Source organism: Siphateles boraxobius, unplaced genomic scaffold, assembly GCF_051911475.1.
Source record: "Siphateles boraxobius isolate OS27281-9 unplaced genomic scaffold, OSU_SipBor_1 41, whole genome shotgun sequence".
NCBI lineage: Eukaryota > Metazoa > Chordata > Actinopteri > Cypriniformes > Leuciscidae > Siphateles > Siphateles boraxobius.
This window is the reverse complement of record NW_027509042.1, coordinates 36,540,451-36,558,875: the sequence shown is the minus strand read 5'-3', so window position 1 is coordinate 36,558,875 and position 18,425 is coordinate 36,540,451. Positions and strand designations below refer to the sequence as shown.

Below are 18,425 nucleotides of genomic sequence, written 5' to 3'. Positions count from 1 at the left end.
ATTAAGAATTTAACTAAATACACGGCTAAGTTATTTTGGTGCATTTAATGCAAATACAAAACATTCAATATTTACAAAGACAAATCAAGGGGAAAAAATTAAGAGGTAACTTAATTTCTAAAATGAACTAACGCATAATAAATTAACTTAGTACATCAGAAGAGTCTTGTGACTTGCAACTGAATTATATTTCAGAATTCAAGTATAGATTAACATCTTAAAATCAAAAATACACTTTATTTACACTTAAGAATGTAAATGGCTCTTTTTTTTCAAGAGACATGCAAATATACAAACACATTCAGGAGAATATAAGAGTTCAAAAGAAACATTCTTATGTAAAGTAATAAGAATTGCATACATATTAAGACGACAAATATTAGAAAATAAAAGATTAAGTACCCTACATTTTTATAGGATAACAATACTAACAAGAGTTAGATAATCAGAAACAAAAAAACAATATATGACAGAAAGCTGGTTAAACCTGAACATCAGAGCCATTACAAAAGAATCGTTCATATTGTTTCAGGAACCTATCACATTTTTTTTTTTGCTAGTTTAAACTAAAAGATTTAAGCAGTGAGTCTACCTCAATCAAAAAATGCAATATATAATACCTTTCAAATTAAAGGAGTGTGCATGAATGGGGGTTGTATTTAAATGAGAATATAAGTTTGACCAAAATTTCTGAACCAGTTTACAAGAATAAAATTAGTGTATCAATGTTTCATCTTCTTCACCACAAAATATACAAGTACTAGGAATATCAATATATTTGGACATTGGACACACAGGGCGTTGAATTCACAGGGCTTATGCAGTTTTTAAAGTGGTCTTCTTTGGTCTTGTTGGGAATAAAATATTTATGGGGTAACAACCACGCTCTTCTCCATTTGATAATGTCAATTAAGGCAGCCCAATAGTATGGGATCTGGATCTGCCTCTAGGGCAAATTTGGTCTCTTTTTTGAAAATTCTGGCGGAAATATGTAAATGGATTTTTTTGGTAATTTTTTTTATTTATTTTTTATTACAGATAGAACAAGTAACCAACATAGCATACAATATTACAAAAGGAGAAACATTAATTGGTATCAGGGGATCAAAAAATTATATCAAAATATTTTACACGCAAATGACTTTTTGTTTTTTTAACAATTTCAGAGAAGATATGAAGCAATCAAATTCTAATTTAAACATCTTAAATATTGGGGATGAATTTAAAGGGTAGCCAAACACTAAAACAACTTTTTTAAGTTAATGATCTATAAGAATGGAGCTTCATAAATGCTGTTTATTGATTCCAGTAATTATTTTGACATTTTGCTTTAATGTGTTTTAATTCTACAATATGTGGTGTAAAAACGTCTGAGTGCTGCCCTCTTCAGGTTGAATAGTGACTACTGCAGTTGAATTTTCCTATTGGATGTTTGCGGTGGTTCGTGACGCAGCGGTTGTTGGTGACGTTTGCAGGTTCCATACAAAGAAATAAGGCTTGTTCGACTTGAACCGGCGCTGCACAGACCGATCGGTTGATGACATCAAAGTACCGCGAGAGCGATTAGAGAGCAGACGGCTCCTTATGCTTTTGAATAGCTCTTGCGGTACTTTGATGTCATCAACCGATCGGTCTGTGCAGCGCCGGTTCAAGTCGAACAAGCCTAATGCATCTCAGGTGCACGCCCCCCTCCGCTGGGCTCTGCCCACTTTTCCAGCATTTTTCAAATATTGCCAGTGGGTGGAGTCAGGGTCTGACCAGGGGATTAGTACCCTTTAAATATTTTTTTACTTATGGATATAAAATTTTGCCAACAGTATAAATAAATTAACAATGTATTCAAGACCTTAACCTTATTTTAATAATACACAATAATATCCTTTAAAGAAAAATAGTATTTAATTTTTACTAAATTAAAGATAAATTCTGCCAATTTTTGCATTAAAAAACAAATGCGTCAACACCTCTTTCCCACTTTTACAAAAGGAACATAAATCGTCAATATCAGAGTATCTTGCAATTAATGATTTAACTGGATAAATGGTATGCACATTTGTAAAAATATATTTATTTGGTTTTATTATTAATGCAATATTTAAATGTGATTAAACAAGCAGTCTTCCAATTAATATTATCAATAATAGACTTCCAAAAAAACACATTTATCAATCAATTCAATGCCGTTTAAAATTAATTTTGGATTTTGGTTTTCAAATTCAAATTTCAATTTTTGATTAAATTGAAAATGACTTTTGATAAGATGAATCAGAGTAGGGAAAATGGCTTTAATGACAGAATTATACGTTCTTTGGTACAGGCTTTAGGGAAATTTCCAATATTATCTGTCTGCAGTCCCGGAGGCGATATTTTTTTTCACAGGATGGTAGGGGAAGACTCATGAATATTCATTAGGGAACTCATCCCTGATTGGTCTTAACCCCAGTGACTGGTAGGTTTAGGGGCGGGGTTAGGGGTAGGTCATCAGACCCCCAGTGACGGGTAGGTTTAGGGGCTGGGTAGGGGGTAGGTCATCAGACCAATCAGGCATGAGTTCCCTAATGAATATTCATGAGTCTTCCCCTACCATCCTGTGAAAAAAAATATCGCGTCCCGGAGGCTGCATTTTCAGGACCCCACTTCTAGGACCGCATTTCTAAGACCCTAGTTTTTTGTGACAGCGCCACCTACCGAGTCGGAGAACCGCAGTCCCAGGAACGCATTTCCAGGACCCTAGTTTTGGAGGACCGAAAAAAGTGCCACCAATGCAATATTTCCACCCAGTTTTAACTACATTAGAGTGTTTTTTTTCTTTCAAGTTTTATTACACCCAAATACTACTTTCTTTATTGCAATTAAACCAGGTTCCTAGGAATGTTGAGAAATTATTGGGTCTAAGTAGCATATAATAACTCAAGTAAAATAAACAAGGAATCATTTTATAGTCTTTTCAGTCACTATGGACCACATTTTCAAGTACAGAGGGAAGACAAGGATGACTCTGGGGGTAGATTTAAGATTTTGTATTTTACAAAATAATATAAAACACCTGAACTTGAACACACAAAATATTTTACAAAATAATATATAACTGAAATTGAACACACAAAATATTTTACAAAACAATATATAAAAACTGAAATTGAACACACAAAATATTTTACAAAATAATATATAACCACTGAACTTGAACACACAAAAAAACAAATTTGATCATGACCTGAACCACATAGTCAGAACTTCAATGGATGGACAAACACATGGACAACATCATCACTGACTCCTAAGAGAGAGAAAGAGAAGTGATTTAAATAAGGAACATTTAGTGGAGCATGTTCTACTCTCTAATTTTAAATTTCATATTTAAAAGATCTTAGTTACCACAGAGTAATGATAATGATAAAAATAATGATATCAGTCTCCATACCAATTAATTTTCATAATACAATTATTGCATACTGTTCAAAGATTTGAAAAAAAATATGATTTTGATGTTCTCGGAACAAAGGTTCTAGAAACACTCATGTCGTTTCTTGAAAAACATTTTTAAGTTAATTTCATATAAATAAATAGACATAAATTTGGCCTAAGCCTAGTGCTTAACCAATTTATTTATTTATCTTTTGTCATACTATTGCCTACCCTGAGCTGTGTCCTTGATAGCACTTCATATAGAGTACAGTATACAGTAAATGACACAATCTAACACGTGGGATTTCAATTATTATAATGGCCTCTCGGATATGTCTGACTATTAAAATGTCATATGTCTCAACCAACTTTATAAAACCATGTCAAAATGAAGAGACGTACACATAACATGTATTGTGGGTAACGTTAAACAGGCTGACTGTGAAGAGGTGACGGTGAAAACATTAAGATTATTTTAACTGAATTAAAATGGAAAAACAATGAGTAATAAACAAGCTTTCAGAACAAACATGCTACAGTTTATTGTGCTGTAAATAAGTCAACACAGGCTTATCATGCAACAGTTCCGTTAAATGAACGTGCTAACAATTCATTTTCCAGCATTAGAGGCTAATATATGATGGCTATGCATTCAAGACTGTTTAGCAAATCACCAGCACGTTGGCAACGTTAACTTTCCAATGAAATGCATCAAAATGGTTTTTAAAGTTAAACAAATAAAAAATGATTCGCATTTGATACTCACACTCTGAATGTCATTCATCTTCACTGGTCCTCTAATTCGATAGGTGGCGTTGTCACTAAAAACCTAGGGTCCTAGAAGTGGGGTCCTGAAAATGCAGCCTCCGTGTCTGCAGGCAGATGCTACTCGAAATTTCGAGAGAACCACTGGCGAATTAGACTTCCGCGTTCTCTTCCTTAAGTTACACAACAAAGATGGCTGCGCCCTGTAGGAAACTGATGAGGTCGACTTTGCAAGGTAGATAAACAGGTTTACACATAATTAAATGTCAAAATGATTATACGTACGAATGCATAGGGCTGGATATTATTGTTTTACTAATAAATAATGTTTTTAAACCACCGCTACTAATTTAAATTAAATGTGCAATTGCAGCTTACCTTGATAGTTTGACATGAATGCAGCAATAATCTGCTAACGTTATCCACTGAATGAATGCAAAGAACAGGTTAAGCTAAATATGTGTAACGAGAACTCTGAGAAGACTAAGTATTGTGAGTTCATATCTCACAATTCTACGGGGGGGGGGGGGGGGGTTATCTGATTGAAATCTATATGAAAGCTAGTTTCGTAGTAGAAACTAGCTTCCATAGCTAACCCATAGTTCAACTGCTGACATCATCTGCAACCACTTAACCCTAACCCTTACTAACACCTATACACCAACATGATCAAATGCTTCCTCTGCATAAAAATAACTCTTCTTTCTTAGTGGCTCAACATACCGTTGTTATTTTGTTTTATGTTACACGTTGGAGTTCACAAAACATGTGCTGAAGTAAGTTAGATCAGTATGGTAAGAAAGCACCTGCCTTGAAAATAAATGTAAGCTCAATAAAATGATTTATTTAAGGGTTAGTTCACCCAAAAATGAATATTCTGTCTTTAATTACTCAGCTTCATGTCGTTTCAAACAAATAAGACTTTCATTCATCTTCGGAACACAAATGAAGATCTTTTTGATGAAATCTGAGCAATTTCTATCCCTCCATTGACACTGACAGTCTACACAACTACCACTTTAACGCTTAAGAAAGTTCAAGAGATAAAACTAATCCATATGAATTAAGCGGTTTGGTCCAAATTTCCGTAACATACTTGATTGCTTCATATGATGAACAGATTTAATTTAGTCTTTTATTCACAAAAACATTCATTAACTCACACATCAGTTATGATAAATGGAAGCTCAAGCATGTTCACTTGACATATTCTCGTGTTACGCAACACGTTTGAGCTTCAGCAAGAACCAATGAGGTTCATTCTCGTGTTACGGAGCAAGTTTGAGCTTCAGCAAGAACCAATGAGGTTCATTCTCGTGTTACGGAGCAAGTTTGAGCTTCAGCAAGAACCAATGAGGTTTGTTCTCGTGCATCAAGCAGGTTCAGTTGAGCTTCTGGTTGTGTTGGGTGATCAATGTTTATATGTGAATAAAAGCCTAAATTAAATCTGTTCATCATATAAGGCGACCGTGTGTCTTCAGACTAAACTGCTCAATTCCTATGGATTAGTTTTATGATTTCTTTATAAACTTTTGAAGGGTTAAAGTGGTAGTTGCGTAGCTGTCAATTGAGGGACAGAAAGCTCTCAGATTTCATCAAAAAGATCTTCATTTGTGTTACGAAGATGAACAAAAGTCTCGAGGTTCAGAACAACATGAGAGTGAGTAAATGATGACAGAATTAAAATGTTTGGGTATACCATCCCTTAAAAAAATTCTTTAGCAACCTATATAAATTTGTTTTTCAGGTTTGTATCAGGTATCAAATAGGACATTGTGGATAGGATCACACTTTGAGCAGATAGTTGCCCGTCCCAGACTGCAGGAGAATGTTTTGCACAGCAGAGCTCTACAATGTGGACATTATGCCTTACAAACCGTCACCAAGATGGAATCTCATAAAGTTCTGAAACCACTGAAAGGAGCTGAACTTGAACATAAGACCAACCAACAAAAGAAAGAAGAGGAGGATGAGGAAGATGAAGATAACAGCCCTGAGTACATCCCCAAAAGGAAGGCCAAAAATCCAATGATGAAGATTGGATACGCATGGTAAATGCAGCTTAAATTGCTTGTTTGAATTCTTTTAAAACAGTATTGAAAATCTATGAATTAGTAATTACTGACACTGAAGTGTTTTTCCTAGGATGATTGGCTTGCCTACTGGAATCATCGGCTTTATTCTGGCAAAGAGACAGGTGGATAAGAACCGACTGAAGCAGCTGAAAATCAGACAGAGAATGAAGAGATCTAATGAGGGAGATTACGAGAGTAACCGATATAAACCAGCCCCCAGGATGCAGTGAAAGCTCTACTTCTGTGAAATGACTCTATTGTACTAAAGAATGGCTTCATTGAGCACTAATCATCAGGTTGCCATGGAGACAGTGTATAGTGTATTCAGAATAAAACAAAGACATTGTAGAAAGCAAGCATTTATTATGGTAGACCTTTTGACTTTGCATTTAGGTTTGTAAAAAATATATATATATGAATTTCAGTTTGAAATCTTTCATGTATTTTGATGTAGTTGCAGTTATTACCATGCTTGATCATAAACAAAGAATACAACCAATATTATTAATAATATTTGTTCCTTTTAATAATGTCCATTCTCACAATGACAACATATAAAACTTCAGCCACATTGTTCTGATAACATTGTAACAGAAAATACACGTTTACATTTATATAATTCTAATATATGACAAATTTAGATATAGTTAACACTTTATAACAACTTATTTACAGTGTATTTTTGGCGCTAAACAAAAATGGAAAAGGCACCACTGTACATCACAATCTGTGACATTTATTTAAGTGTAGTATCAAATTTAAAGACATTTCCCAAAGCTAAAGCAAAAATAAATTTTTAGAATTAGATTTATATTCTACATTAAATATCTGTGCAATAAATACTCAAAATTTCTGAACTGAAATACAGTTAGGTTATATGTACACAGCAGAAAACCTATACCCTTGTCCAAAATGTGCCACACCCATGTAACATCAATAGTAAATACAGCAACAGTAGAAATTTGCATAATACAGACCCATTTCTAAAAGTGAGCATCCATTACTCGGAACACAGGAATGGGAATGTAATCTCACTAATATTTTATCAGATTGTATGCATATGGTTAGTTAATAGAAATAATTAGTCATGCAAATTATATCCATCCCTTTGTTTGATCAGTATAATGCTAGATATATTTTACAAGTTCAGTATTAATTTGAGTATATATTGGTTGGGAATTGAATGAGAAGACACTGCATAGAGAATAAACAGTAAAGCCATTATGAAAGTATAGAAAAGCTCCATCCGCCAGCTTGAAGCTTCTATCTCTCCGCAAATCCGATAATTTGCAGGAGGAAGAGAAAGATCTGGACAATGTCAACATAAAGGGAGAGAGCAGCAAACACATACTCCTCAGGGCTGATGGAGTACTTCCTGTTCCCAATGAGCAGCTGGGTATGATAGGCCAGAAACTAATATTTAAAAACACACAAAGAAGTGATTTTAGGATGGAAAGAGTGAACAATGTTCCCATGCAGAACCAAAGTCTTTCACAAATTCAGTTTCACTTTTTTTGGAATAACATACCAGAGTGAATGCAATGGCTCCTATAGCTGCATAGAGCATGTGAAGCCATGGGACCTGAAAAACAAACCAAGAAAACAAGTTAAATGATCAAATTACATTTTTTGTGCAAATACAAGACGCAAAGTCATGCTTACGTATTTGAATGACAGCACGATAACCGTAATGATGCCAGTCACAAACACCACGATTCCGAGTATGGTGAAAAAGCCAGCACATTTAGTGAAATCCACCTATAGAAGAATAGAAAAGCATGTTTAACACACACTTTGACACAATGCCTAGATGTAAAATCATGCTGCTGTTGTTCATTTTAAATATGCACCCCACCTTAGTCTGAAAGCAGAAGACTGTTACCGCAACGCACACGACAACAGTGATGCCCAGGGCCAGGAACACCGCCTTAGTACTGTAATAACTGCAAGCACAAATTGGTATCACATTATTTGATCCTGTTTCACATGTACATACCCATGTACTTATTGTAGTAATAACACTAACTGGGTAATAATAACTAGATACTAACCCAAAACCATGTTGTAACATAAAATACTTGTTTTAAATACTTGTAATCAGACTAGTTACTTTTTTATTGATTACACGTTATTCTCACAATGAAAAAAAACCCACTAATTTTTTATCTTTTAAATTTACTTTCTAAAAAAGCCTCTTCCAGGTTTGTGGAATTGTACACAGACCAGCCACTAAGTCGTAAGCCTATCACTGAATACTGAGACCCACACAGCATTTGATCACTGGATTTACAGAAATAATTTCAGTTTTAAGAAGTGTTTTCTCAATATTGCAACATTGCATATCAAACCAGCTCATGAAAAATACATTAATCATTATTTTATTTATCACTCAGTGAGTCATTTAACCATGTATTCCTGTCATTGGAAGGCTTTTTGTCTTTCATAAACATTAAAATATACAAATTGATGTCATTTCATATTTATATGCAACGCAGGGATTCCTCAACTTTTTTGTCAGCTGATCCTCTTTGACCTAATATAAGTATTTTTAATAAGTTAAGTCAATAATAATTAATTAATTAATTTTAGGATTCTTATAAACAATCGTTTTTTTTTTATCTTTTAGAGTTTTATTTTAATTGTTTTTATTTAAAAATGATTTATTTTAATTGAACTTTCTTTATGATTCAATTAATAGAACCCCAGTCAGGGAAACCCATTAATAGGCAAGTATCAAAATATTACAAATACATTGGTGGCAACAATGCATAAAAGGGGGGTGGAAACAAAACCTTTCTATCATTCTATCACATGGACAAAGAAAGTGTAAACAGAGGGTTTACAGTATATATATTGACAGTCCTCATGCCATACTCATGCTATTTTCCTGTTTTCCCAACCCACTGTATCTCATCTTGTTTGAGGCATGCCTCACCTTGCAATATTTCCAGTCATGAACGATAAGGCCAGTGTCTAAAACAAACAAAAAAATGCAAATGTTATTCAAAGACATTATGTAACGTCCTTAAAGGGATAGTCCACCTTAGATCACTTGCTCACCCTCAAGTTGTTCCAAACCTGTAAGAGTTTCTTTCTTCTGTTGAACACAAAAGATCAGACAGTTGACGGTAGCCATTGACTTCCATAGTATTTTTTTTCCTACTATGGAAGTCAGTGGCTACCGTCAACTGTTTGATTACAAACATTCTTTAAAATATCTTCTTTTGTGTTAAGAATTTGGATTTGTGGGTGAACTATCCCTTTAATACTTTCTCTACACCATTACAAGAAATTACAATATTAGCCATTACAGGTTTGGCCACATTTCCACTTATTTAATTCAAAGTGAATTTTCCAACTCACAAAAATGGCCAACAGGATAAGGTTCCATGGGAAACGCCTCCTAAAAAATGACAAGAGCAAAAGCTAAATCCATTGGTTCAAATTACAACTTATGTTTGTAGTGACTTTTTTTTTTTTTTTAATGAGGGCTTTAGTTTTTAGATTAAATCAGTTTTTTGTTTATACTGTGGTGTGATTTTTGTGTCCTTGTGTCACTAAACTATGAGCAGTAGCTGCTATGAGGTTGATTCAGAAAAGGAGCAATCATCTCACCTTGGTCCCTTACAGCAAACCAGTACGATGTGTGTGACAAAATAGACAGCACTGGAAAAAATATTGTTCAACATTTGCATTTAATGTTTTAAATATAAAGTATTTGAGAATGTGAACAAACAAATGTCTAAGTTCTTACTATGAAGCCCAGTAAATGGCTGGGTTTTTCCTCACATACACTCCTACGGGTTCCCTGTATGAACAAAAACACACATCTGAGTTTAATCACAAAGTCTACCTAAACAAGCAGTGATAACGTTTAACCTTTTTTTCTGTGAAGCACATGAAGTAACCACACCAAGAACAGAGACTCACACAAATGTGAAAATAGCCACGATGGCAGCTGTGACAAGAAGCTGAGCAGAAAGGATCAGGTAAACCTGCAAAACACAATGGAAACATTGTTATCCATTATAATATTCACACACAATTTTAATTAAAGAGGACCTATTATGCCTTTTTACATGGTCAAATTTCATGTTTCTATTTGAGCATGAAAACGGTCTGCAAAGTTGCAAATCCCACTCCAAAGGGAGCTATTCTCTATATTAGTAAACTCAGTTTTTATGAACTCCCTGAAATGTTTCGATTGTAGTCTTGAGGTTTCTTTCGGGAACGAACAATATTCCTCATTTAAATAACTGAAGTCCGAGGCATAAGCAAGCGTTTTATGGCCATGTCCAAGAGATGCTGTTTTTCCACCTGAATCTATCGAATTAAGGCAAAACTGACACCATTGTTAGAAGTGGAGAGGATGAAACGTGCGATTATGGTAAAGGAAATTACATTTCGGAAATGAGTTCAAAGTGGTTAACCAATCACAACACATTGATCCCGCTAACCAAGAAGGAGGGGCTTCATAGAGAGAGGAACTAAACAGAGCGTTGCTGACAGACAGGAAGAGAGGTGCTGCTACAATGCAAAATATGTCAAATATAATGTGTTTTTGAACATTCAAGCATGAAAACCTATTCTAGTAGAGCCCAAATACTATATCAAGACTTTGTTAAAGGGCATAATATGATCTCTTTAATCTTAAATAACAACATTCTCATAAAACTCTTTTACTTTGAAGATGATGCTAATTATAGAAAAATGTTTCCTTACTTTCCGTATAAAACTGTGACGAACACTGGTACTCTCGAATCCATCTGTGGTGGTAAATCCTTCATCGTCACCTGTAACAATCATGTTTTCAGTGAAAACTACATTTTATGAAGCTTAAAACCATGATCATCTAAACAAAGATTAAAATAGAAATATTTATTGTGTGACATTTTTAAATCAATATTTTCTAAATGATTATTGGTTGTCAGTTCTAAAACGTTTTACCCAATAGAGTTTGTTAAAGTTAGTGTACGTGTAACAGTGCCAGTGAAGAGCATTTTTGCTCTTCAAATTATAATTTCCTGAAATATTTATAATTTAAGTAATGAACCACATCCTAAACCACTTTGCTACATAGTAAGCTGGCCAGAAGGATAACAAAATATTGTTTTAGGAGCATGAACACAGTGATAGTAAAAGCCTATAAGAGTGAAGATTTACTAGATACAAGAAATAATACAACTTGCCTAAACCAGGAGGAATGACAGGGATGACTGGTAGACTTGGTGGCGGGTATCCCGCAGGCTGTCCTCGGTATGGATCATTGGGCTGTGGGTAAGGCGGTTGTCCTCCGTATGCAGCATTGGGCTGTGGGTAAGGCGGTTGTCCTCCGTATGGAGCATTGGGCTGTGGGTAAGGCGGTTGTCCTCCGTATGGAGCATTGGGCTGTGGGTAAGGCGGTTGTCCTCCGTACGCATTGAAGTCATATGCAGGGGCAGAAGCGGGGTAACCTCCCCCAGGCTGAGGGTTTGAGAGCAGCCGGGAATCATCGTAACCCGGAGGGAAATCTGACCTTGACATGCTGCTTTAACTCCTGTTGGGTAGATAAGATATCATAAGGTACCATTTATGAAACTAAAGTGCAGATGCAACCACAGTTAAAATCAGATTTGCACCAAAACAAATATAGGTTTTTTAAAAAAAAAAATTACGAGTACTCAAATTACCAAGTGTTACCCATTTTAACCAAGAAAACTAGTTTGCTGGCTTTTCCAAAAATTCTCCCATCTAGTCCTAAAATGTATTAAAATAACTCTAAATCTATGATAAAGTGTTAGACATGTAAAACAGCTCATTTATAATGTTATTTGGTCTCCCAACATAATTTATCTTCGGAATACATAGTTGCAATAATGTTTTTGTCTTCTTAAATGTAATATTTGTTTTTGTTTTGTTTATGCTGCTGTAACATCTGAATTTCCCCCTTGGGGATAAATGAAGTTATCATCTAAACACCTTAAAGGGGTGGTTGATTATGATTTCACTTTTCTAACTTTAGTTAGTGTGTAATGTTCTGTTTGAGCATCTGCAAAGTTATAACGCTCAAAGTTCAAAGTAAAGGAAGATATTTGCTTTTATAGAAAGAAATCGTTTAAGGACTACAACAAATGGCTGGTAGGGACTACACGACATTCCTCCCGGGTTAGTGACATCACTAACCCTAAAATTTACATAAACCCTCCAATGTTGAGAAGAGGAAGAGTTGTTGTGGTAGAGCACATTTGTGAGTCTGCTCAAACTGTCGCATCCTCTTTTTACATGCTACGAAACACAAATGCAATAGCATGTCACTCTCTAGTCTGTAACAGTTCCCAACTTGAAACATTTCAAAATGTACCTGAATTGCATTTTGTGACTTTCAGTCAATTAAAAGACTTTTTTTCCAGTTATATATTTAGTCATTGATGATTTCTTAAAAATAGTGTTAAAATATCATCTCATGCTCAAATGTTTAACAATTATTTGTAAATTATAATATTATATAGTTATATTATTAATGTCCGTGTTTTTAAAGCAATTTAAAAACACCTTTATGAAAAACATAAATAGTAATTATATAGACTTGATTATTATAAAGACCTAATTTTTTAATATTAATAAGTGATTTTAAGATCAACAGTCCCCTTTTTTTGTAATACCTTTCCTAATCATGAAATTTGTCAGTGGTTTTACTGGTTCCCAATTGTTCTACATTTAATTTATTGAAGTGAGAAAGCCGGGGAAAATAATTAATAAAGCATTGCAGGTGTGAGAAGTTCAGCGAGTTTCATTTTTGAAAACAATTCAGACATAAATGTAAAATGACTAGACGAACATTTCTGAGAGAGCACTAAACTTAATATATCCTTCCTGCTTCAAGTTCAACGTCTTTCCCCATCAAGACTTCTGCGGTAAAGATAGCCTTGTGGGTGTGTAGGTTTTGAGAAGTCCAGATGCACAACACAGATAAGTGGACATAATTCACTCTGCAAGTCCGCCTACACCCAGTGCAAGTCCACACCCAGTGTTTTGAAAGGTTTCGTTCCATTTTAATCCCTACAATGGCATGCATAAAAGACATGAACTGAAGACTTTTTGGAACTAAATGATCCGAGTACAATCTCCTAGTTATTCAATTAGTTTATGGAAGCGCCACTATTATTATGTAGGCCTGTATGTAGTTATTATCTGTCGGTTGTAGGCCTGTCACGATCATACATTTTGTGCTGATGATAAATGATCATACTAATACAGTAGGCTCCACAAATATTAGCACCCTTGTTAAATGTGAGCGAAACTAACTGTGAAAATTTGTTTTTGCAATTTCTCCTCTTAGTCTTTCATTCAAAATATTCACAAAAGGATATAGGCTAGTTGAAAGGAAAAAAATTCTTAACATAAAAATAAAAAAATTCTGAAATATATGAATCACCCTATCATTTAATACTTTGAGCAAACTCCCTTTCCAAAATAACAGCTTTGGATCTTCTCATATAATGCGTAGTATTTAAAATATTCACAAAAATCTAACATTTAATTAAAGTTAATTTACACAAAATATAAATGTGGAATGAATGAAATAAAGGTTTTTCTCCAAAATATGTGTGGCACAATTATTGGAACCCATACAAATTCTAATGTGTAAAAATATAACTGAAATATATTCCATTTGGTACAAGTTCGGATTAGTAACCAGGAACACTTAAGTGATACGTCATGACTGCCCGTTTCACTGGGCTATAAATATGAAGTGAAACACAGGTCAAATTCTAATAGTCATCCCTGTGGGAAAGACCTGAGGATACAGTAATGATGTGTGACAAAAGTTGTTGAGCTGCACAAATCATGAAATATCCATAAGTTTAATTGTTCGAATACTAATTTCCAATATTCTGACAATAATTAAGACGTTTGAATCAACTGGAGAAGGTAACAATCCACCTGGAAGAGGACATGTGTCTATATTGGCCCCACATTCACTGAGGAGGATGGCTTGAGTTCCCAAACAAACTGTACGTAAGGACCAAAGTTGGAGAATTGCAGATGCTAGTTTGGTCTTGGGGTCAGAAAATCTCCAAAACTATGATCAGACCTCACCACTTGTTTGGGAAGGTTGCAATTAAAAAGCATTTGGTGACCTCAAACAGCAATCTCATGCAACTACAGTTTGTCAGGTGTTAAAGCTTTTTGGAAGAACACCAGAGATGGGTTTAGCATGGACAGAAACATAACCATGTAGAAAAGTATTTAATAAATACTGTGGAGCTAATTTTCTTCTAAAGACCCTAGACAACTTATAAGGATACATGGTACCATAAACTCAGTACCATAAAGTACCAGCAAACGTTCTTTCTTTCAGCATGAAACTGATCCAAAGCACATCTCAAAATAAAAACAGAATAGTTCACTGACCACAGAATGAAGGTTGTGCCATGGAGATAGTACTTCCCTGACCCAAAAACCATAGAAAACCTGTGGGATGAGCTGAAGAAAAGAGTCCACGAGCATGGACCTATGAATCTGAAGGATCTGGAGAAAATCTGTATGGAGGAATGGTCTCAGATCTATTGCCAAATTATGTTCATCAACGCTATTAATTCAGAGCAGTTATCTTGGCAAAGGGAGTTTGTTAATTGTGGAACATTAAAAAAAAAAAAAACTTGTGATAAGAATTTTTTTTTCAACTATTTGACTAATTAAATGTTAGATTTTTGTGAATATTTAGAATGAAAGACTAAGAGGAGAAATTGCAAACACTAATTTTCACAGTCAGTTTTGCTAATATTTACCTAGAGTGCCAAAATCTTGTGGAGCCCACTGTTATTGAAATTAATGATTTAATTCTGTTTTGTTAGAATTACATAGTAAGCTGTTTTGTTTCCTTAAAGTGTAAGCCTAATATGTTACTTGGTGGCTAATACATAATATTTTAACTGGAACTCCAAACCCCCTTGAAATTCACTCCCTGGACTCAGACCCCTGCATTTCCAGCCTTGAATTTAACATAACACAATTTATATTTTATTTATTACCTTTTATTTAGCCAATTTCCAATAGCCAACATTCTTTTTCACATTATTTGGTAAATGTGATCGAAATTTAAACTCCACAATTATTGTGGTCATCTCAAAAATATTACAAGAAAGAATAATCGAATGTGTAGTCAAATAACCACGATCAGATGATTACTCAACAATCGTGACCCGCCTAGCTGGCTGACACTTTCCCTCTCACAGTTGTGATCACAGCAAAAAAAGCATTAACCACATTTTAAACTGTCTTCCTGAAAAGAAACAGCCAAAGAGGCACAGCTCATTAAAAGTCACAGTAAGAGGTTTGAAAACAACTAGCATTTCCTCAGCAACTACGTTTTCCTATGCTTAAGTTTACGAAATAAGATTTTGGAATTTTAACGTTACTTGTTTTTTACGTGTTAATGCAGTACTTGTGCGCCAGGATCTGCACTTCCTCTTATCAAACAGATGTAAAACAGCTCACACAGAACCACACAGTAAGGTCAGCATGAACATGTGACACATCTGCTAAGGAAAATCTGATTCAACCTATTAGTCTAACCTGGGTAAAATCAGTTCATCGTTTACTGAAAGTATCATGGGAAAAGGCGTTTCTACATTTCATGTCCGGGGAGGAGTGACTGACAAATTCGCAAATAAACTGAGTCATAGGCAGTTGTTAAAGGACCAAAATATTCCAGGATATTTGACAGAACTCTAAGAACAACATAAACCATGTTTAATGTCACCTTTTTACTTTCAGACCATGCCCACTGAAGGACTTTCTTGTGTATCTACCTCCATGGTATGCAGGCTATTTATAATGTTTACAAAAACATGGACAGTGCCGTGTAATTCAGGCCAGACTGGAAAAGAATGACTTCATTCTTGTTTCAGCTCAACACTGCCAGCATGAGTCAAGCAAGCCCTCCACACACTGTTACACCATTATGTACTCTGTTAAGCAACCTTTTAAATATAAAGTGGAAAATAAACTACACTTTCTTCATTTTCCATACCAGTCCACCCTGATGCATGAGATTTGCCAAAATTGTAGCCTATGCAATCTGTCATGTTCAACTAAATATTACGCAGAGATTAAGTTAAAACTTTTACTATATTTATATCTGAAAAAAATTGATCAGGCACAGTGGAATTTACTAATACTAAGTAAGACTTCCGTTTATCTTCGGAAAAAAAAAGATCTTTTTGACAAAATCTGAGAGAACCAATGAGGTTTATTCTTGTGTGTTACACAGCATGTTTGAGCTTCCACAAGAACCAATGAGGTTTGTTCTGGCGTGTCAAGCAGGTTCGGTTGAGCTTTTGTTTATGTTCGCTGATCAATGTTTATATGTGAACAAAAGCCTAAATGTAATCAATTTATCATATAAAGCGATGGAGTCTCTTCAGAGAATTTGGACTAAACCGCTCAATTCATATGGATTAGTTTTATGATATTAACTTTTTGAAGCGCCAAAGTGGTAGTTGCATAACGTTAGACTGTCAATGGAGGGACAGAAATCGCTCAGATTTCATCAAAAAGATATTCATTTGTGTTCCGAAGATGGACGAAAGTCGTATGGGTTTGGATGGAAGGACATAAGGGGGAGTGTGTTAATTATTGACAATTTTCATTTTTGAGTTAACTAACCCTTTAATGCAATCAATCTGAAAGTTTCAATACCTAGTAAGCTGCCTACTTAGCGTTTTCCATCATAATTGCATTCAATATCCAAACGTTGTTTAGCTACTAGCTAGGTAGCTCAGAGGTTTTGAAACAAGCCACAGACGGCAAGTATCCCATCCCTAAGGGGAATGTGTTATCTTTATCTTACTCCCATTTTCCTACAATACAAGTTCATCTTTAAAAAATACACTAGAAGTTAAAAATACATAACTTAAACAGACTAGAAGTCAATTAAGTTACGAATACAGGCTTAAGTCACTACTAAAAGACGTGACCGAGAGCTTTTTGACGTCATCTTGTTCACATATCTTGACCTCACTCACCCTTGCAAATATTTTTACCATGGTAGCTAACCGTAGTTTCCGCCTAAATAACAGCTTCTACATATATTTTACTACTGTAAAAGCTTAATAGACGAATCATTTGACGTAATAAACCTTTAAAACAGTATTTTATGTTTTACAAGACTACGTGATGGTACAATATAGCAATAATATTCTTACCACGCGCTGTCTGAAATCCAGAAAACTTTATAGGATCGACGTCGAAGCTTGGACAAAAAAATATTAGACGATATAATCCTTCAGACTGAGCCTATTGAAATAAAAAACCGTGAGTTGGTACCCTGAGCTGCCTTCTTCGGTTTCACTTGAACAAGCCAGTAGTCATTCGATGACGTTCATTTTAATAGTGCTCATGATCCTTATACAAGCCAGCAGGTGGAGTCAAAAGAGCCTGGAACATATTGCGTTTAACTAATCTACAAAATAGCCGTTTTACCAATAAAATAATGCTTTGGCCCTTAATAAAATTAAACCAACACCTAAATAATCTTGACTTTCTGTTCTCTTTATGTAACGCTTCTACCAAAAAACAAACAAAAAACAACTCTGTTGAGGTGTGGTGAAGTTGACACACCTAACTCAAGCTAAACATGAACAAGCTGTCATGTGTGTTCGTTCGGTCGCTTCCGTTGTCTTACACCAGATGGCGCTAAATTGCAGTTCCTACCTTTCAGCAATTTCTAATTTTAAAGGGATAGTTCAGCCAAAAATTGAAATGATGTCATCATTTACTCACCTTCAGTTTTTCCAAAGTAATTTCTTTCATCTGCTGAACATAAAAGAAAAAGATATTTTGAAAAATATGAGTAACCAAAGTTGACTGGCCCAAATGACTTCCAGAGTTAAATTTTTTTTTTTTAAAAGGAAGTCAATGGGATCAGTCAACTGATTGGGAACCGACATTCTTCAAAATGTCTTCTTTTGTGTTCAGCAGAAGAGGAAAATTCATACAGGTTTGGAACAACTTGAGATTGAGTAATGATGACAGAATTGTTATGTTTTGGGTTAACTATACCTTATTAAGATTAGCAATACAACAAAGTAAAATAGATGGAATAGAGATAGGATCACAATGATAAGAGCTAGAGGTTTATTTTTAAAACAAGCTGTGTAAAACATGCATGGAGTGTGCAATAAATGCATTATT

At 34.8% G+C, this 18,425-nt stretch overlaps 2 protein-coding genes across 3 annotated transcripts; one reads left to right on the top strand and one right to left on the bottom strand.

Moving 5' to 3' along the window:
* Positions 1–4,305: 4,305 nt before the first annotated feature.
* Positions 4,306–8,345, top strand: LOC143706902 (uncharacterized). The gene is made up of 3 exons (XM_077199314.1): positions 4,306–4,408; positions 5,921–6,224; positions 6,319–8,345. The coding sequence occupies exons 1-3, from the start codon at positions 4,366–4,368 to the stop codon at positions 6,476–6,478; spliced, it is 507 nt and encodes a 168-aa protein (XP_077055429.1). The 5' UTR covers positions 4,306–4,365; the 3' UTR covers positions 6,479–8,345.
* On the bottom strand, positions 6,750–17,914 carry tmbim1a (transmembrane BAX inhibitor motif containing 1a). 2 transcript variants are annotated; one of them, XM_077199311.1, is made up of 12 exons: positions 17,438–17,914; positions 11,438–11,784; positions 10,971–11,041; positions 10,179–10,243; positions 10,003–10,056; positions 9,864–9,914; positions 9,612–9,651; positions 9,184–9,221; positions 8,104–8,191; positions 7,911–8,006; positions 7,777–7,830; positions 6,750–7,661 (listed from the first exon to the last, which is right to left on the bottom strand). In XM_077199311.1, exons 2-12 carry the CDS (start codon positions 11,769–11,771, stop codon positions 7,512–7,514), a joined length of 1,041 nt encoding a protein of 346 aa, XP_077055426.1. In that variant the 5' UTR covers positions 11,772–11,784; positions 17,438–17,914; the 3' UTR covers positions 6,750–7,511. The 2 variants fall into 2 exon arrangements, with proteins under 2 accessions (XP_077055426.1, XP_077055427.1); XM_077199312.1 differs by having other exon boundaries at positions 17,569–17,819.
* Between the last annotated feature and the right edge of the window lie 511 nt (positions 17,915–18,425).

What these genes read in the sequence shown, in the direction of transcription:
- tmbim1a (XM_077199311.1), bottom strand. Translation starts at nt 11,771, where the DNA reads ATGTCAAGGTCAGATTTCCCTCCGGGTTACGATGATTCCCGGCTGCTC. An exon ending in TTATCCTGTTGGCCATTTTT is followed by an intron (nt 9,222 to 9,611) that starts GTGAGTTGGAAA and finishes TGTTTGTTTTAG; the next exon opens with ACACTGGCCTTATCGTTCAT. An exon ending in ATGACTGGAAATATTGCAAG is followed by an intron (nt 8,192 to 9,183) that starts GTGAGGCATGCC and finishes TTGTGCTTGCAG; the next exon opens with TTATTACAGTACTAAGGCGG.
- LOC143706902 (XM_077199314.1), top strand. Translation starts at nt 4,366, where the DNA reads ATGGCTGCGCCCTGTAGGAAACTGATGAGGTCGACTTTGCAAG. An exon ending in GATGAGGTCGACTTTGCAAG is followed by an intron (nt 4,409 to 5,920) that starts GTAGATAAACAG and finishes TTTGTTTTTCAG; the next exon opens with GTTTGTATCAGGTATCAAAT. An exon ending in ATGAAGATTGGATACGCATG is followed by an intron (nt 6,225 to 6,318) that starts GTAAATGCAGCT and finishes TGTTTTTCCTAG; the next exon opens with GATGATTGGCTTGCCTACTG.